The sequence below is a fragment of the Crocodylus siamensis genome, chromosome 1 (genome assembly GCF_052110815.1).
Source record: "Crocodylus siamensis isolate JL-2025a chromosome 1, ASM5211081v1, whole genome shotgun sequence".
NCBI classification, from domain to species: Eukaryota; Metazoa; Chordata; order Crocodylia; family Crocodylidae; genus Crocodylus; species Crocodylus siamensis.
Genome location: NC_143395.1, coordinates 56,548,649 through 56,570,103, shown reverse-complemented (window position 1 = coordinate 56,570,103; position 21,455 = coordinate 56,548,649). Strand labels below are relative to the sequence as shown.

The window sequence follows — 21,455 nt, the reverse complement described above, 5'->3', positions numbered from 1 at the left end:
AACGTAGTTTATGTGGATTCTTAATCAGATGCACTTATCTTTTCCTTCTTGTTAGCACTAGCCTTTCTAAAATTCTAATGTTCTTTGCAATGTCAAGTCCACTTACAAATCACCCTGCTCTGGTTATCATTTATACTTCAAATAATTTGAGCGTCACATCATACATTTACATCATTCTACCAATCTGTATAATAAAGCTAATGGCCCCAATTGGCATCTTGTAAAGAAGATGCTTTTGTCAAATGTTACTGGGTGAATGAGAAATATATTTTTAAATTTGAATAGCACAGTCTTACAGCTGAGCTCCCATCATGTTCCCACTGAACTGTAGCATAGAAAATAACCAGCGATTCTGTGCTCATGTACATATCTGCGAGAAATACTCTACTTTCTGATTTCTCTGCACATGTCAATTAACTGTAAATAAATATGAAAGCTCTGCAAATTCATGTCAAGTTTTTTGCCAAGTTCTTTTCAAAACAGAGGGATTCAGGAGATTGTATTTGCTCAAATCTTGCAAACAATTTATCTGACACCATGATATAAAATACTGACACTATCAAGTGCTGTTAAGAAACTGATCTTTATTTCCTGGCCCAAATCACCAACTTGGCTACAGGAACTACAACTATGTTTGATGTCAGACCCATTATTTGCAGCTGAAATTGGCTTCAGTAAATGTTTTCTGTAGAAAAGGTTCAGCTACTTAAAATGGTACTTCTAATAAAATATTCTATTTCTACTTTGCACAACTAGGATGCAAAACAAACCTTTCAGAAGGACCTGCCTGCAACATACTATTCACCTACTTCCGAATTCTTAACCCACTTTTAAAGTCAAGCCCAAAAGGCATTTTAGGGTCTACCTACAATTGACTTTCAACTTACTAAATAAAAAAAGACAAGGCATTCCTTATTAACTCTTATTTGAAGAGGATAAATATAGTAATTAAAAGCTTTTACGATTTCAGTGAAGAAAACAAAACAAAACAAAAAAAATCAGCTTCCTGGCTTAAGATATACTTGCTAGTTTTAGGGGGTTGATGGAGGTGGGGGGTGAGGGGAGGAAGGAGGAGACTATGACTATATTTGTTATACAAGTAAAAAATGGTATTTTATACATTCTTTACATTAATTCCTTGAAAAACTGAAGGAACACACTGAAGTTAAAAATACATTGCCTTTTCTACCTTAGCTTTGCAACTTATTATTCAAAGTTACAGTAATAAGTCTTATACACTCAACAAAATAATAACATGTATACTGTTGGTTTGAAAAATGGTTGGCATTTGTACAGTAGTCTCACAATTTTAATCATCCTAAATGGAATCAATAATGTCATACAATAATTTAGGAACAGAACAAAAATAATGCGTTCAGTAAAAACAGACAAATTGAGATAACAGTAAGTGGAAAGCAATCATCAATATAAGAAATCTGTCAGCCAACCACATCAAGCTGCAGCGGAGAACTTTGGAGGAGCTGGACAATAAAGTTTTCCTGCTCCCTGTCAGTCTTTATTCCACCCAAGAGAGACAATAAGCAATGAAGTGATTGTTAGGGTACTTGCCTGGTACATGGGAGACTCTGGTTCAAATATTTTGAAACAGGAATTCAAGCCTGAGTTTCTGACTTTAAGTGAGCACACTAACTACTGGCTCTAGTCAGTCTGTATGGATCAATAAATGTTTATATTCAGTGAACAGCTCCCACAGGAGATACCAATCCAGACAGAGCAGACTTTGAACCTAGGTCTGACCACCAACTACTGGTTATTTTGAGATGGGTTCCCTCCAGGAGAAAGCCAGCCTGGATTTAAGGCAGTTTTCCCAACTAAGCTTTCATCAAGGCAGAGTTTCTCAAGCTGTTGGTCATAACCCAAAAGTGGGTCATAAGAATATGAAAGGGTCACAAACAATCACAGAAAAATGTGGAAAATCACTGATTTTCTCTTTTAAAGGAGAAAAGTGTGGGAAACCTGGGTTTCCCCTGGCAGGCTGGCAGAGCTCCAGCCTGCAAGGGGCTGCTTGGAGCTGGGGGAAGCAGGAGGAGGCTGATAAGGTAGGGCACCACATACACACACACGTGCACAAGGCAGCCAGGAAGTATACAGAGCAGCTCCCGCAACTTCCCACAGGTAAGTCTATGGGTGGGACACAGATGACATATGGGGGGCCATATGCCCCACCAAGATTTCTGCATCCACAACAGGCATGGGGCTGCAGCCTGGCTGGACCAGCAAAGACAAGAGCCACCTCCACAGCCCAGTGGGCAGGGCTTGGCACAGGAGGGCAAAGTGGGGTGGTGCTACTGTACCAAGAGTAATGGGCAAGGGGATGGAGGGTGCCATGCTGCCCTCACCTCCTCCCATTGCCACTGCTTCCCTCAGGCTATGGCTCTACTCTGGAGGAGAGGTGGGGTAGCAGACAATATGGGCAACCTAAAGGGAGTAGTGGCAACCAGGCCATGACAGCAGGGTAGAGCTGTGGCTTACCACGCAAGCAGCTGGTGGCAGAAAGTGAGGGCATTGAACCCCCTATCCATTACTCCTTGCACTGTTCCCATGACTAGCAAGGGAGTCCTAGTGGCAGTGGTGGCAGCAGCAACAAGTGTCAAGGCCCCATTACAGGTCCCATCCACTGGGCTACAGAGGTGGTTCCTACCTATGCCAGTCAAGCCAGGCTGCAGCCCCGTACCCACTGTGGATTCCCACCCCATGCTGCACAAACTGGGTGGTTGCGGGTGTGGGCGGCTGCAAGTTGGGAGTGAGGAGCACTGGCAGGGATGGCTGTGAAGGGCACCAGCAATATGCACCATGCAAACTGCACAATGATCAATGTCACTTGAGAGTAATGGAGGGCTATATGTTGATACTGCTGTTACTGTTTTCCTGTTGATGTTTTGTCTTTAAAAAAAACCCAGCAACTGTTGAGTTGCTTTAACTTGTAGTGTGAAATAAGTATTTTGGGGCCAATACGTTTGTATGCTTTCTACTTAAAACTATTTATTGGGTCAGGACTGGCCACTGATGTCTACAAATGGGTCCTGGTACAAAAAAGGTTGAGAACCACTGATTTAAGACAATGGTGCTCAACCTTTTGGCCCTGTGGACCATTTGAAGGGCACAGGGCCAGTCCATGGATCAGATGGAACCCTGAAAGTTGGCCACCTCCACCCAAACTCTGGCTTGTGAGACGGATGTTGTGTGCCATGGGCCAGATGACATCGCACCACAGGTGAAACACCCATGATATAAAGCATACCTTGCTACGAAAACTGTTTCAACAGATCAGGATTTTTCAATGAAAAACAGGTTTTAACAAAAATCCCAACTAGTTCTACAGTAACCTACAGTAACAGAGTCAAAAATTCACTTTTGACTTCTCATCAAAATCACATTTTAAATGGAACCTTTTATCCAGGTATTGTCAAAAATGGTAGTCTGCATTGTACAGCTAAGTACCAGTACACAAAAGAGAAAAGGGAAAGTTAAGCAACTCTCCTATAGAAGAATAGTTTATTCAATCTTATGAAAACATTTAATAGGGGAATTAATTTTCTATGACCTAAATACCAACTTTTTGCTAGCTTGGTATTCTATAACAATTTTCAAATTGGGGTTTTCATAAGGTTGAGCTCCTGATTTTGGACTGACCTATGACCAAGATGAACCTAAAAATACCTACAGAACTACCAAGTCCTTAATTCTTTGGCAAGCCTTTACAGTCAAGGATAATTGTCTTCCATGAAAGACATTTTCATGGAAGACACTTATGTGGAGAGAAAAACCATAGCAGGGTGCAGGGCCCAGACATGGCAGCTGGGGGGGAGGGAGGGGCATGAGTGGCCAGGTGCAAAGCTGGCTCAGCTCCACAGGGCCCCCACAAAGCTCAGGGCCCAGGGAAGTCATGCCAATTTCTTTTATTGTAGAGAAGCTGCTGCACATCAGGTCCCACACAACTCTTGACAGAACAGGACCTTCATCTAATGGGAGGAGACCAAGACAAACAGGGAATCTCATTCCATAGCCGCCTCCATCTGCTTTTGCAGCCACTGAGATTCTAACATCTTTTTCTGCCTGCTCTACTGCCAAGGATTTGTTGAGCCCATGGCTGGGGGGTAGATGGGCTTATTATAGTGGCAAACTGTACTTGCCATGTCACGGCACCAAATGATTCATGTGGCTTTTCAGGAGGGAAACTATTGCCATCTGCTGTCCTCACCACATCCTGGTGGTGCTGTCACTACTTGGTCTGTGATTGCTTATTTGTCAGAGTTACCCCTGCTTATTTCACAGCTAAAGGTTAGCGTGTGTTCTCTTTCAGGTTGGCTGATCTCCTCCAGTGGGCTTTAAGCTAGGCTCCTCAGAGGAAGGGGAGGATGAAGACGGAGGGAGCCACAGAACACCCAACCAAGAGATGCCCACAAGAACAGCCCAGCCAAGACAGGTGACGAGCACAAGTAGTACCCAGGTAAGAGAAAGGGGCCCAGACAGTCCTGGGATATGGGGGGGGGGGGTGCATTCACCCTCAGGAGACCTTAAATGCCTCTACACCAACGCTAATAGTATGCAGAACAAGCAGGAGGAATTTGCCCTCCTGCTACCTAACACAAACCCAGACATGGTGGGGCTCACTGAAACTTGATGGGCACCAGCCAGCACTGTTCAGCCTGCTGCAATGCCCGCTGCTCAAAGGCACATGTACAGTGAAAGATCTCACAAAGTACAATAAACAAGCACAAGAATGTGTAACAAAATGGTGAAATGTGGCACAGAGACATGAGAAGAAGAATCACGTACCAAACCACAAAAACAGGACTCTGTCACAAATATCAGCTTTCAAAATTTTCTTTTTCTCCAATACTTATTAGTAGAAGTGTGAATGCTAAAGTAGAGATTTTTTTTATTGTTTCTATTTTTTTCAGTCCACCAGATGACTATCAGCTTTTGCAGGATAAATGGAACCCTGAGGTTTTATTTAAACAGTGGCACGGAGAATAGTTCCTAGTTATTCAAGACACCCTAAGTTAAACAACATTGCTATCCTTTAAAAAAGGCATGTTTTACTTATAAAGTATTATTTGATCCTGAGAAATTTTCACCTAGGCTCCCCCACCCCAAAATTTCAACACAGTGTGGGTTAGGGGTAAATGCAACTGTTACCTTCCCAAATCAGGTGAAGCTTACAAAAAGTGCTGGTTGGTTTTATAGGGTTTAATTAAGATTAATTAAGCATATATTTTTGCACTGTAAGCCCCCCCCCAAAAAAAAAAGAAAAGAAAAACTGAAAGCTAGAAGCATATTTCTTCCTTAAACATCAGCATCAGTCCTGAGAAGATTTGATTGGTAGGTGACAAACACCTGTGTGATTTTTCCTAGTCATTAGTCATACAAATTGCCTCTACAGTCCTTGGATCAGGGGTTTATCAAATGGCATGTTCAGGATTTATCAAAATCATATCACTTGCCAAATTTTACTTTCAGAGTTGGTTAAAGCATACTCAAATGGGAAGAAAAGAAATAATACCTCATTGATTATTTGTTCCAGTCAGGATTTTATAAACGTTAAGTAATTGTGTAAATTGTTTTATCCGAAAAGGTAAAAGGTTATCCAGATTCTTAATGAATAAAATTAAATAAGGAGTCATGATACAGACTATTTCACAGTTTTTACTGCATTATACCTGAGAAGCTATTTTAATTGCTTGCAGGTCTTAATGCAGTTCCTTTATTTGCTTCTACTTCCAAGAAATTTAGTTTCCACAGTTGCTTCCATAAGCAAAAAGCATTAGTACTAAAAGCATTTACACTTTAAGACCTGACACATGTTCTTTTTGAAAAGCTCTAATCTATGCCCTTATTCAAACAGACAGTATCTGTTTGTAGGAAGATACCTTTATGTCTAATTCTCTTAGAAATGTGAAATTGCTGAAAGAAAAACGACTTTGTAAATTCAGCTAGTTTACCTAGCTCACTGACAAAACATCATGCTAATATTTACCCTCAGGATAAAACACACTGAGCAATATTTTCAACTTAGCTCTTTACACAGCTACTTACCTATTTCATTGTCTAGATTTTTCTTCTAAACATAGTTAGAGGGCTGCCAAGTGCTGACCATCACATCTGAAAAACTGACCTCTTCAATTAAATATGTAAAACAGAATAGTGCATCTGTCTCCATGAATGGTTTATCCCTGTGACATTCAGGACAAAAATAAGTATTTGAACTAACTTCAGGGAATTGGTGATTGACAGAACAGATCCTAACTGATGTTATAAAACCAGACTACTCAGAATATTATTTTTGTATAATTGATGGGGAAGCATAGTTTCACTGCTTTAAAGGAAAAACATTTAAAAGGAGTTTGAAAAGAGAAAAGAAAATACATTTGTAAGTTAAAATGATTTTGTATTTTAACCCTCAAATTAAAGCAGGAATGTTTCTGAAAGTGCATTTATGCAGCAAATCTGGAGTACAAATAGCAAAAGAAACTTAAAACTTGACCTACTTCTCCAAAACAAAATTGAGGAGTGTTAGTATCCAGCAAAACAGCTCACTGCCTAATGCCACTCAGGGCATAAGAGTCAGATGTTCTACTCTTCCTCTTCAACATTTAAGAACCCTCAAGATAGTTATGCCCTTTTTGAAGGATAGGAGTACCTGCCTTGAAACCATTAAATGAGCTTTAATTTGCACATTTTTGTTTTTGTGCAAACATGCAAACCAGTTTTACAGAGTAATGTACTGGATGTAGCACATTAGCATTAAAGGATCCCAGCTACACAACTAAAGATTAAATGAACACAAGGCTGACCATATTTATTAGGTGAAAATAGACTTTTTACAATAATCTTCTAACAGTCTGCATACCTGACAGTTACGGTAAAAGAAAAAGAATTAAGTGGAAGAAAAGGAAAGATGACAAAGAAATCACAATCATATACATTTATTAGAAGTAAAAGAGGATTTGCACTTGTGAATCATTTACTTTGCTGATGGTGCATCATGCTGAATTGTAATGCTGCACTTAATAAACAAACATTATTCTTTAATGCCTGTCAAGGATGCCTAGAGAATAGGATGGGAACAGTTTGAGTCTATGAATGCATCTAAATAATGAAATAATGCATCATGGAGAGAAAGATGAAATTGCCTTTGAAAATTTATAGTGCTACACAAGTACACCAAGAGCTTAAATGTTGTAATAGCTGCTTTAAAATGTTTTACTTTAGGAGAACAGACAGAAAACAGATTAGATAAAACCATAGCTCAAGAACACTGATACTTTATGTGGGCCCTCCATCCAGCCAACCTTAGGAGAAAGCAAGATGGTTTCCAGCTCTCTATTGTTCTATGAGGAATGGCACCTTTTGTTTGCCATGACACCACAAACCACTCATCTCTTGACACTCATGATTGGAGCAATGCTGGGAGAAGGTGGATAAATTTTCACAAGTGCAAAAAAATGATCTTGTGGAAGCTTACCGTTTCTTCCTAAAATCTTAGCCTGATTTTTATATATGAAAAAGCAGTCCCATAGTTCAGTCACTAATCAGTGCCATATATAGTATTTTAACATAAGACACAGATGAAGCTACTGTCTCTTAGGTAACACTAAGGACTTTCCATAAGTAACGTAAAATTATTTTTTATATAACCTCTAGTAATAAAATATGCTTCTCTCAGAAAATTAATAGAAGAGAACATGATATTTAATACCAATAATAAGGATAACTGAAAATTAAGTCTGTAATACAGACTTTTAACCTAGACAGAATTTGTACAGATGTAACATTTGTGTAACTTGTTCTAAAAACAAGTGCCAGTTAATAGTGATAGTGTTAAAACTCACTTGAAATATCAGTTAAATAAAAAAAAAAAAAAAAAAAAAAGGCTACCTACAATACCATTTTGATTCTTGAAGTCTTCATCTTTGTATAGCCATTTAAAAATGCGGCTATGAAAGAAAAGAAATATTGACTTGACATTGTTTAGGCAGAGAACAGCCACAGAATCCTCTCTTAACTTTTACAGCAGCAAGGGTAAGAATAGGAGGGCCTTTGGCAGACATTAATCTAAATTGTACAATTGGGATGTGAGGTCTTTTATATGCTGGATCCCCCTAAAGAACAAATCACATGCCAGACATGCATGGCAAGACGTACAAGTTTTGGGATCAGGGATAAATTTCCTTTGATCCAGATTGTGCAACTGCCAGGGCAGGAAAGACAGCATCAGGACCTATCCTACAGTGCCATGCTCCCTGCCTGCCAGGAACTCGAAAGGCGAGCTGTGCAGCCTGGCACAGGGGAACCTGCTACTCCATGCCAGGCTGCATGAATGCTTTACTAAGGGGCATCGTGACCCTGAGAATGGATAGAGGATTACCAATGCTGAAGTTGTGTTGCCTTGGAATCTTTAAAAAAAAAACAAAACCCAAAAACCCAGGAAAACACTTCCCCCGCCAAAACACAAAACCAAAACATTCCTCATTCAGAGAAAAGTTCAGAAATGCCAGTTTCCGTCGAATAGAAATTCAGTTTCAATCAGCTCTGCCTAATTTTCACTGCGTTTAAGAACCATGTTGGTTTCAATTATACTGATGTAATTAGGTCATTTCACTCTGCTAGAACTTAAGAAAGCTTGAAGCTGCAGCAGAAGCAGATACTAGTGCACATGGCCACGAAAGCAAAGGAGCAGGGCAGCAGAAATATTACAACTGCAGCAGCCAAAGGCTGGCGAGCAAAGCAGCAAAGCTTCTCTTTATACCTCAGAAGCAACCAGATGGCCATGTTACTAATCATCAACTTGGAAGCCATGCTATTATGACTGCATATAGAAGATCTCTGTTACTTCACTCCCATACAGCACTGGTGCAATTAGAAAAGGTGGAGTCTTCATTACCAGCTTTAGCATACTGACTTCTAGGAGAGCTTTGCCTGCTTCTCTATCCCTTCATTGAAGCCCAGCTTTGGGTCCTATAAATAGGAAATTTTCTCTTTCAGGCCAGAGAGAAAAAAGTTACTTCAAATTTATCAAGATATTCACTAGGTGTTTTTTGATACATATGATCATTACGTGCACCTTTGCCAGTCCATGATTCTGTGAGCCAGTGAGCATGCTCATGAAGATGCAGACCATGAGCTTATTTGGAGCCTCTGGTGCAGGGGAGGGTAAAACGTGGCCTGCGGGCCAGATGCAGCCTGCCAGGCCACTCTATCTGGCCCCTAAAAAAATTTAGGAAATTAATATTTATCTGCCCCTAGCTGCCTGTCATGTGGCCTTCAATAAACTTACCAAAACTCAGTAAGCAGCCCTCAGCCCAAAATAATTGCCCACACCTGCTCTGGTGGCATAGCTAAATTGGTCAAGCCCCCAAGCAGTGATATAGCACATACCAAAAAGGCTGTCTTTTTACTAACAGAACTATACCATCTCCCCAAATGGCTTTGAGATGAAATCAACAAAAGGCACTGTTTTCTCAACATCCCCTAGGGCTTTTCTGGTCTAAGTGGAATGGCTGGACAGAAAAAAAAAAAGGGAGGCTTGTAAAATTTTTCATTCTCCTTGGCAAAACAGCTAATCAGCTACACTTTCTATGTCTGTGTACAAATGTTCAGTTCTAGCAGTAGAAAGTTTCCACCACTAGAAATGATTCCAGGAGTACAGACTCAACACAGCTGCCCCCTCCCCCCTGCTTCTTGCATCTTCCTAGGGTGGACTGGAGGATTTCACCCTGGGGCAACAGGGCAAAGCCACTGTTTGTGCCTTGCACCAGAAACTCCAGCCTGAAAGCAGGCACAGGGCTGTGCTCTTCCCTGTGCTCAACTTCCACTGGCTGGCTGCTGAGTGGAGGGAAAGGTGGGGCAAAATCCCAGCATGCTTCTCACACCTGAAACTTCAGAGTGAGAAGCAGGCAGGGGGATCAGCTGGCAGATGCTCCTTCCATCTCCTCCTGGTCTATGAGGCAGGGGGGGACTGGTGCAACTCCCCTGAGCCATCCCTAGACCAGGGAACCTGGTCTCTGGAAGGCACAGGAGCCTTTCCCCTAGCTCCACTTTGCCAGGTGAAGTTAAGCCAGAGGAAAGCATGCAGACATTTAGCCTCCTGGGGAAAGAAAAACAAAAAAAAACACAACACACCTCTCCTGGGAGTGATTTCAACCTTGGTGTGTGTAGTCAAGTTACTTTTCTCCCAGAGCCACCAGTTTTGTCCTGGGAGAAAAAACTTCAAGTCTGCACATTTTTGGTGTCTACCCAGAGAATGGCAATTCTTCTAGTGGAAACAATGTCTGTACATGGCCTAAAATAAACCAACCTTCTGAGAGCTTGCAGAGAGATGAGCTTAACCCTACAACCAGATGTTCAACACCAATTCTGTTGATTTTATTTAAGCTAAGCCCATCCGAAATCACCCCTCCTGAATTTGTGTCATTGCTGCAGGACTAATTGAAATAAAAAGATTTCAAACACCGACAGGTCAATTAACCTGATGATTAAATGATGACATTTTAACAGCCTTTTTTGAAACCACACATCTCTAACTATTCTAGTAACCAGTTTAATCTGAACAATGCCTAAACTGAAATCAGTCAAAACTGGTGAGGCACACTACTGATAGGGGTGCGTGATCAAAAAAGTTTGGAGACCACTGCTCTAGACTTTGAAACTTGAGGTCCCCACCTCCTCAGACTTCAGTATGCAGAAGGGGAAGTGAACTAAACACCACCTTCAGCCTCGACATACCCTACCCTAAAAAACTTAACATGAAAGTTAACTCGTGTTAAATTCTAGCATTGACAAAGATGCTGTAGCTTTAATGTTAACATAGTAAAGCAAACCAGGGAAACAGCTTACTCCAAGAGCCAGGCAATGTTTAAAAATGCCTTTCTTGATGGAAGACAATGCCTCAGAGAAGACTGATGCTTTCTTTTCACTGCATTTAACATTTGCATACAAGTCAGCACCTACTATGCCTTAAAGCTATTGTTTCAGGCTTGCCAAAAAACTCAGGCAGACAACTCTCTCTCATGCTCAGGACACATTTTCAAGGTTTTCTTCAAAACTAGAACAGCTAGATTTTTTATTTATTTATTTTTTTAAAGGAACATTGTGGAGAGCAATCAATCTAAAATCCCAACCTCATGCACATCCAACTCAATCACAACTACAGGATGACTGAATAAAGTCATGACTGGTGCTCAAACTTTTGTTGGTATTTTTTACAAAATGTAAATAGGCAAAACACCTGTAAGTACCATTATACAACGAAACATCAACAGGTTCCTTTATTTTCATTTATTAATTTGACAACTAACTCAAATGTAAAGGGGGCACACTTTAGAAAACTAGATGCTTCAATTACATTAATAAGAAACAATTATATATGAAAACGTATTTTTGAGCAGCTATAACACATTACCACAGGGAAAACAAACTGACAGATGGATGCTTGGGTGCGGTATAGACAGAAGAGAGCTAGATTGCTGGATAAACATTATAAGAACATGCTAATTGATTTGTGTCATCTGTGCAAGGACATCTGCCCCAAAAGAAATGCCTTAGAAATTTTCACATAAATGTATTCATTCTATTTTTAATATCAAAGCAGATTTTACACAACAATGTAATTAATTCTGTTTGAAATGCAGTTCTGCTAATAATAATGTCAACACTACTCTAGAATTTTCAATTAGCTTGTGAGACAAGTGAACACATGGAACAGGTTTCTTTCTTTGAGCGCTGTTTCATTAGAGCAAGAGTGCTCAAGCCCCAGGTTGCAGGCCACATCTGGCCCACAGGGCTTCCGAAGGGTCCAGAAATATCGCAGTTGGGGATTGGTGACACTTCCCCCCTACTGCCAAATTTCCAGACCTATAGGGAGCCCTGGGACTGCATGCTGGATCAGGTGCCTGATCCTAGTGCCCAGGGCTGGGCAGGGGTGACACTAGCCCCCTGAGGCCCAATCCTCATATTCTGGGGCAGCACTGTACCCCTGGGGCCCAGTTCCAGAGCTGGGGGTGGGGGAGGAGGAGTGCTAGACCCCAGGGCCCAATTCTGGCATGCAAACTATACACCAGCCCTGTGCCACACATTTGGACCAAAGTAAAAGATTGAGCACTACTGCATTAGAGCACTTTACCCCAGGTATCTGGTGAAATTTCTAGGCAAGATCTCTCTCCCAAGTAACTATATAAATTCAACAAACTTTTCTTTAAAATAATCTCATTAAATTAATCAATAAATTTATTCTGATTAAATGCATGGTAATGTAATGCAGTCTTTGTTAAACAAGCAACAATCAAATTATTTAAGTTACTTGATCCTCTTGGGACAATAAATTAAAGTAAATATGTAACAACAATTTCTTGAAAAGTCAAACTGATGTAAGGTCTAACCCAATGGGTCTTAAGCCCAAACCTGCTACAAAGATGCAAGATTTGCTGTTCCTAAACCAAACCAGATAAATATCCATCCAGCCTCCTTTTGAAAACCTCTAAATAAGATTAAGGTGTTTCCACAAATTCCTTAAAGGAGCTTATTCCTTTGTCCTACTGTTCTAAGAACTTGCAAGATTTTCCTGACATCAGTCTACTATGCTGCAATTTAAAACTATTGCCTCATATCCTGCTGTCTGTAGTAAAGCAGAGCAATCCCTCTCCCTTTTCCTAATGGCAGCCTTTCAAATATTTTTTAAAAGTGCCATGACTTTCTCCAAAAACTCCTGTTCTCAGAGCTAACCATACCCAGTTCCTTCAACTTTTCTTTAAATGGCTCAAATTCCAACCCATATCATCTATATTACCTCTGAATCCCCTCCAGTTTCTTTACATCTTTCTTAGAAATGCAGTGCCCCAACAGAACACAATACTCACTTGACCCTAATTAGCTGCAAATTGAATGGTCCTATTATTATCAATGTCTTGCATACGATACTTCTCTTAATACAGCCCAACACTGCATTTGCTTTACGCAACAGTATCACACTGCTGACTAATGCCGAGTTTAATTCCCAGATAATTCTTCATATTCTTACTGCCTAACTAATGGATCCCCTATTCTGTACTTCTATATTTGACTTTTTCCCTATGTAGAGCACCTTACATTTGTTTGTTGAATTCCTTTTTGTCCTTTATAGGTCAGTTCCTTAATTTACCAAAATCCTTTTGAATTCCAATTTGTATCCTCCAAAGTGTTTGCAATCCCTTCCAGTTTTGTGTCATCTGTCAATTTGATCAACATGGTTCCTTCCCTGCATCCACACTATTACTCAATGTTAAAACAGCATTGAACCCCTGTGGAACTTCTCAAGACCTTCTGCCAGTCTGACAGCAATCCATTTGTAGTTTCTCTTTGCTTATAGTTATTCAATGACTTTATTCATCCAATAGTAATTCTAATCTAGCCCACATTTCTCCAGTGTCCAGATAAGAATGGTATGTGGGACCATGTCAAAAGCCTTATTAAGTCCAGATATATACCAAATGCATTTTCATATTCACCAAATTATTCCACTTAGAAGGAAATCAGTTTTTATGATTTGTTCCGCGACTGTACATCGACTGTTAGTGATGACTAATTCATCCTCCAGACATTTACAAAATTAATGTTTCTTAGTTTGCCTTAAGTAGCAACCCAGATACTGAAGTTAGGCTCACAGATCTGCAATTCATTCAATCCCCCACTCTGTTTTTGTTAAAGGTAGACACTACTGCATTCATGACTTGCCTGTATGCCTAAGATTGACAGTGGCTGCAAGATTTATTAGCTAGTTGCTTTGACACCCTGGGAGGAAATTTATCAAGATAGACTGACTTAAATTCACCCAAGTTTGTCAAAAGTTCTTCAACATACCCTTTACTTCTCCTTAGTACTTTTGCTACTCATCTGATAATAATTGAGGGGAAGCCTTAATCAGAGCAACAATGAGCAGCTCCATCCTCTAGGTCTTCTATTAACAGGACATATTCATTGAGCATCTTGTTTTGGTCTTATATTTGAACAACATCTTGTTGACAACATCTGTTTTCTTAAGCGGGGGGAGAGGGGTTGGCCTTTGCTTTCCTGATTTTGTCCATACATATTCTGCTATTTCTTTGGATGCTTCCTCAGGAACACAGTTTCCCCACCTACTTGCATCTCTCAGTTTTCAGTTGGGGAAAAAGCTCCTAGGTCTCTGGCTGCTCTTCTTATCTATTTTTCAGAACAGTTTGATGTTGAACCTCCCATATTAAGTCCTTTAGGAATGGTCAGATCACTTGGATTCCTTCATCTTTAAAATGCATCTGCCTATAGGACTTACCTACTATTTCTTATAATTGGTTAGGGAAGAAAGCCATTCAGTCTATTCCACTACCAATGTAGGATGCTTCCTACAATGCAGTTACTGGTAGTTTACTGGGCAAGGTATTTCAATGCACTTGCATAGTACTGCAGCTTCTACTAAGCACCTTCCGAAAAGATTGTAAGATCTCAACAGTGAGCATATTTTTATATTCAGATAATTTTTAAGAATATGCTTCATCTGCTAGTTTTCCCTCTCTTTATAGCACTCTAAATAATTATTCTCCCTCCCCCATATTTATCTCCAGCCTCAAATACCTTTGGTCAAAGTTCCAAAAGACATGATATTAATGAATCCATATATTACTTAAATATTTTTGGAAGCCTACATATTCTCAGGTTAAGAAACCTATAAAAGTATGTAGTTTTAACACTGGCAAATAGAACAGAGCTCAGTTATCAAAAATGTCTAGTTTAAGACTACATCATTACATTTATAATGGCTATGTTTTTAAAAATCTTTAGCTTCTGTATCCAATTTCTGTCAACTGTTGAATTCACTGGGGTCATTAATAAAAAAATAAAAACAACAAAAAATATTTGATGAGAACACTCCCTTTTCCTGTCTCACCAAATAGAAGGATGAGGATTTGTCATACTGCCAATCTTTGTAAACGAAGGCACTGTCTCAAATCATATTGTAGCTAAATATTACATTTTTTCAAACTGTAGTGAAAAAAGCAATTTTACCTTTTCAGTAGCTAGGGGTTTTGAAGGTTTTTCTGGTTCTCTTTCCCTTTTTTTCTCTTCCTTCTTTTTTTCCTTTTCTTTCTGTAAGAGAAATAATTTAGAAATTTAAAAACAAAAATTAAAAATGTTCACTAGTTGAAAAAGAGCAGCAGTCCAAGTGATATGAATGTAGTTTCCTGTACACCTCATGCAGCCAGCATTTGTAAAAACAGGTGATTATTTAAGGTCATTCTTGCTTTCTATATCAAGTAACAACATTGGACCTCACCCTGAAAAACAAAGGTTAATAACCAACCAAAAAATTAGTGTTATATAGATCCTGTTTTGGTTACATTTATCTTGTAAAAACAGAATATGGAAGTCACCGGTAATACATACCATTTAGAATATTATAAAGGCCAACACCCTAAAGCATAAACTTGCTGGCCTAACTAATTGGGAACAAATTCTATATAAGGAACATTAACAAAAACTAACAATTGTTCAAGCATATCCAAGAGCAAAATTGGATATCCCAAATCTTCACTGGGCCATGGCAATGATATTCAGCAAACAATACACTACAGGCATCTTCAGACTTTGTTGTTGTCAAACTCACCTTCAACTCTTAACTTCCCATGGCCATAAACATGGTCTTATGAACAACACGCCATGCATGAACTAAGACTTGAGGAACAGCACTCTACCAGGAGGTCCCCCAAACCAAAATACAGTTTCATAATACAGGTTTCCCTCAATTTATGTGGGTTCTTTATATGCAAGTTTGCTCTTATGCAGTGAGCATATTTAGACCCATAATTCATTATGTGCGAGGTAAATTCGCTTTTATGTGATCAGCATAGATGTGCCCCCCCAACCCAAGCAGGTAAGTCTGTGGGGAGAGGGGAAGGGCCATGGCCCCACTCACCCCAGCCCTGGTTGCAGCAGCCCTGGGAATGGCCAGGGCCAGTTGCCTGCAGCCGCTGGGCTGCACCATGGTCTGCCTGTCTCCCCATGCCTGGGCTCACCCTAGCTCCTGGGCTGTGCCATGCTGTGGCACAGGCAGCTGGTGTCGGCTACTTCCCAGGCTGCTCCAACATGGGCTGGGGACAGTGTAGACAAGTGAAGCCCCGGGTGGCACAGGGCACAGTGCTCACCCCAGCCCCAGCTGCAGTGGCCCTGGGAGTTGACACCAGCTGCCCACACCAGGACACAGCGCAGCCCCGATGCAGAGGTGAGTGGGGATAGGTAGAGCACAGTGAAGCCCAGCGCCTGCTGGCTTTGGCCACTCCTGGGACTACTGCAGCCAGGGCTGGGTAAGTGCCGCTCTGTTCCCTCTTCTTTGCTGCCTTGTGCCTCACTCCCTCCCTTCCAGTCATGGGAACCCACCCCTATTTGTTAAATTGTAAAGTGGATTCGCTTTATGTGAATTTGATTTATGCACTGTTCTCCAGGAATGCATATATAGCATAAGTTGAGGGAAACCTGTACACAGGAAGTTACACCTGTCCAAGAAACCTAAACTGGTTAAAAGGGAACATGGAGGAAGCAAAAAATTCTATACATGAAATGGAAAGAGAGGAAGTAAAAGGCCATGAACATAAAGTTACAAGTGAAGATACATAGGTGACTACTAAAAGATGACAAACCATAAAAAAAAAAAAACAAAAAACAACACAACAACAAATCAGTAGAGAAAGTCTAGGACAGGGTTTCCCAAAGTTTTTATGCCATGGCCCATCAAACAGCAGCCCACAAGTGGCTGCTGTAAGAGAAAACGGCAATACAATCATAAAAAGCAGATGACCCTTGAAAAAGCAGATGATCTTTTTCTTCCCCCTAAAATTAAAAGATTGCCTCTTACTGACAGTAAGCGAAGTGTACTCCTCACTGACAGTAATGTGTAACCGCAAAACCAGTCTCAACTAGCCCAAGCTTGCTCTGTACCGTGTTTTGCAATTTTGTAACGGCAAGGGAAAAAACCCAAACGCGCACGCAACAATGTAGCAATGCTTAATGTATAAATACCAAGCTGTAAACTCAGTTCGGGGGGAACTCTTTGTCTTTGTGACACTGGGTGGCCCGCCTCTGCAGAGCAATAAATCATCTTGTCGACACCCCCTCATTCTCTGCCTAATTGATCACGGCTAGGAACGAGTCCAACAAAAGGGACGAGATCAGTGCTCCTCAGTATGAGCACACCCTTCGGTGTATGGGTGCTACACAGTACCTGATCAAATTTCTACAACACTGCGGCCCGGCAGTCACAGCTGACTGACGCCAGAATTTCTGGCTGAAAGACAGGCAAGGATACCCCCAGCCCCTTGAGGGGGGTGGGGGGAGGCAGCAAACCCTGTACTCCTGTGGGCCCTGGAAAAGGAACCACAGCCTCTCCGTCTGGCTCTGGGGGACTGTGGTTTGTGGGTCCACACCCACTTCCGGTCTGGCAGCTGACCATGTGCCCAGCACCAGGCTGTGGCCCAGGGATCGAGAACCCCTGTTCTAGGACAACACAGGACCACCACTAGATGCAGATAAAACTGTTAACAATGTTACAAGGCAGAAATGTTTCTATTTTGTATTCAGAATGAAACTGGGAGATTTATATATTGGAAGTACTGTGGATAGAAGAGGAAGTTAACTATCTTGCAAAGGAAGCAGAACAACATCTGATAAAATTAGACAGCGTCTAATCAATAGGCCCAAGTAGCTCATACCCAAGTCTTAAAAGGAATTAGCCAATAAGCTCTCTGAATCATTACATTTTGACAAATATTAGAAATTTAAAAAAAGGAAATTTCAATGGCCCAGAGGACTGTCAATGTGGATCCAGTATTTTAAAGTAAAAGATGACACACAGAACTAGAGAACAGCTAGCTTAACATGGAACCCAGATAAAATAATGGAATAGTTAATCTTAGGCTATCATAAGAAGTAGAGGTTAAAAACCCAGTTAAAAGCTGTCCAGCATGGTTTAATGGAAGGCAGGTTTTGTCAATGTGATTTTAAGATTTCCAGTATTGTCGATTGCTAGTATATAAGGAAATGCTATACCTTAATTTCTCAAAAAGTTTTAGATTAAACGTAACATGACATTTTGATTTAAAAGTTTCATTTATAGAAATATACCTAATAGGATAGACATTACATGGAACAAAATTACCTGATTAATGCATCTCAAAACATGTCTTTTACTGGGATAACATTGTTGAGAGCTATTTCTAGCAGGTCACTCAGGGACTGATTCTGGATACAATACTAATTAACAGTGGTATCAATGATCTATAATTAAGAAAAAAAATCTCTCCTGATACATTTTGCAAATGTGATAGTGGCAGGGAATTGAATACAGAGGATTAGAAGTTACTGTTACACTTGGTCCAAGTGTTTCCAACACAAAAAAACATGTTTAATATAATGCACCTGGGAATCAGGAAGGCAGATAATGACTAAAGGATACAAAGCTATCTTGAAAAGTGGCAATAAAAAAGGATCTGAAAGTTAACAAAAGATAACCAGACTTTCATGAAGTCTGTGTCATGCAATAGCAAAAAGGGCTAACATGATTGCCAGATAGATAGATAGATAGATATGATATGAAAAAGGAATATGAAGTGTAGGTAAGAAAAGCAATCTTGCTTTTGTATACAATACTGGAAATACTACTGTGACAGACTGTGGGGTATCTAAAATATTTTTGCATTAACTGTGTTCATGTTGTGATAATGCTGGATGCACTTGTTTCCACTACCCCATTTATACAGAGTGGGAAGAATGGGTTAGGTACACTAAAGCCAGAGTTTCTGCACTACATGACAGAAGACTCATCTATGTACAGAAATTTGAATAGCTTTACTGACATTTCAGTTGAAGTGGGGATTGCAGATAACACTCAGGAGTCCTTCAGGGGAGATAGAACATGACAATGGCGGCAGCAGAAATGGCCACGCTAGGTATTATCTCTCCGATTGTCCCTTTCAGACAGAGACCAGTGGAGGAGTTCTAATTGGGGCTCCAGATCTGGGAGACTGGAAAGGAAACAGCTGAGCAAACTGGATGCACTTGGGTTGTGAGGGATGCTGACAGAGACAAAACAATAACCAATGCCCTGAAGGTAGACAGATTCAGTCTTCAAATCATGTACCATAACCAAGATGGGAGGATAAACAAACACTGGAACAGCTTACTGCGAGAGGTGGTAAATTCACCATCATGTCAAATTAGAAATTAGCTCTCTTTTTGAAAGATATGCTTTTAGAAGCAGAAGAATGTGGAAAGAGGTCAAGCTGCATGGTAAGAATGGTCACTTCTGACCTCTGAATCTGTGAATTTAAGATCCCCTGTTCACTGCAACCTTTCGTGGGTCTCAAAACAAACAGAATTGACTGCATTACCTTCAACATGCTCATAATATTTGCAGCTCTAAATATTAAGACAATGATTATAATCAAATCTCATGCTCCAGAGCTTCTGCTGGTAGTCTACAGGAAAGAAATTCTTTCCCCTCAGCATACAATTGGCTAAATGTATTTTTTATGTTGGTCTTTTGTCTAAAAAGTCAACCACCGCCCAAAGCAAGAGATGGGATTACTGAAGGGGAGGACCAGTTATCTCAAACGGTAGAGCCTCCTCTTCCTTAGATTGCTGGGCAGGTGTATCACAAACTCCAAGGTCATACTGACTGACAGATCTTGGGTTGAGACAGAGTCTCTCTCAAGGTCAGACTAACAGGGCACATATGATTTTTCTGCCTTCTGCAGCATCGGGGGTGCTGAACCTGCTAGAACAATCCGAACCTCTCGCCCAATCAATCTTTTGCCAGCGTAGGAGCCTTAGTATTAGTTGCATCTTGTTCTCTTCTGCTGGTTGACTTGGGTACACAATTTAGTCTTCTGGAGTTTGAAATGCTTTGGTCTAAAAAGGCCTCTGGGCTTGATGTAGGGCAGAGCTATCCAAAACGGTGGCCTGTGGGCTGCATGCAGCCCACATCAGATTAATATACAACCCCCAGGTTTCCATACAACCTCTGCATCCCCCTGGCTCCTGCTGTTGTAGGGACAGGGTCTCCAAGCTCCCCCTTCTTCCTCTGGCTACTGGTTCTTGTCCCTGCTTCTGGGGGCTGGGGAGTAGAAGCACACTGCACACATGGCAGGAGAGGAGTCAGGTTGCCCAATGTGCATGCTGCCAAAAGACCCAGACTGCTCACGACGCATGCACAGCAATTGCAGGCGAAGAGCTGTGCTGCCTGCACAGTGAGGCGGGGGTGGAAATTGCTGGAGGAAAGTTCTGGACTGCTCAGATGGTGGGGGGACCCTGGGTCTGCAGTCTATATGGTATGCAACCCCCCTGCTGTTCAGAAGTTGGCTGATGTAGGAACATCTGGATGGGACTGGAGGGCTTGGGATATGAATGTAAATATGGCCTTAACACCTGTGGTCACATTTTTCAGATTCCTACTGTAGTAATATCTCGTGTTGTAAAAGAGACTACAGAGAAATTAAATACACAAATTAAACTTTTAAGAAAAAGGAGTGGCCAGGTCAAATGGAGTCACTTAAGATAGCAAGTTTAAGACAGCATGATACTTGACCAAACCGATTGCCTTCTATGACGAAATGACTGGGTCTGTGGATGCAGGGAGAGCAGTGGATCTGAAGTACCTCAACTTTAGCATGGCTTGATACAGTTTCTTACAAAACTCCTGTAAGGCGGATAGAAAACTGGCTAACTTGTCGGCTCAAAGGGCTCAAATCAATATCTCAATGTCTAGTGGGCAGCCAGTAGCAAGTGGAGTGCCCCAAGGGTTGGTCTTGGGACTGGTCATTAACTTCATTGCTACGTGGGATAGACATCTCAATCCCAAATGAGAGTGAGGCACCAGAACAAAAAGATTTGCAAGCTTCTTTCTGAGCAGATGGCTGAACAAGCATAATGCTCAAAACAAGAACCAATGAAGAGTGCAAGAAACGACAGGGGAAAGTGGATTCAAAGAAACCAGGACCAAAATAATATCTCTAGGAAATCATACAAAACCCATACCTTCTACATGTAGCCCCAAACTGAGGGTAGCAGTAGATATGCTGCAGGGTAAGGCTAGGATTCAGAGAGACCTAGAAAATTGGAGGATTGGACCAAATAAACCTTGTAAAGTTCAATAAGAACAACTGCAAAGTCCTGCATTTAGGATGGAGCAATCCCATGCATGGGTACAAGCTGGGGACTGACTGGCTAAGAAGCACCTCTGCAGAAAAGGACCTGGAGGTTACAAAGGACAAGCAGCTAAATATAAGCCAACAGTGTACCATTGTGAAGAAGACTGGGCTGCACTAGTAGGAGCATCGTCAGCAGATAGAGGGTGCTGTGCATACACACAAATATTTTTTCATATTCCTGATCCTCAAAGCATATATCCAGAACAGTTACTTTGGTTTTTAGCCAGC

At 41.0% G+C, this 21,455-nt stretch overlaps 1 protein-coding gene across 2 annotated transcripts in view; it reads right to left on the bottom strand.

Annotated features, from left to right (window-relative positions):
• The window catches only part of SMAP1 (small ArfGAP 1), a 206,674-nt gene that overhangs the window by 84,068 nt on the left and 101,151 nt on the right, over positions 1-21,455 (bottom strand). For both annotated transcript variants that reach the window (XM_090034686.1, XM_090034692.1), the window contains one exon: positions 15,037-15,117. In XM_090034686.1, the coding sequence (XP_089890812.1) occupies positions 15,037-15,117 (81 nt within the window). The remainder of the gene's footprint in view (positions 1-15,036; positions 15,118-21,455) is intronic.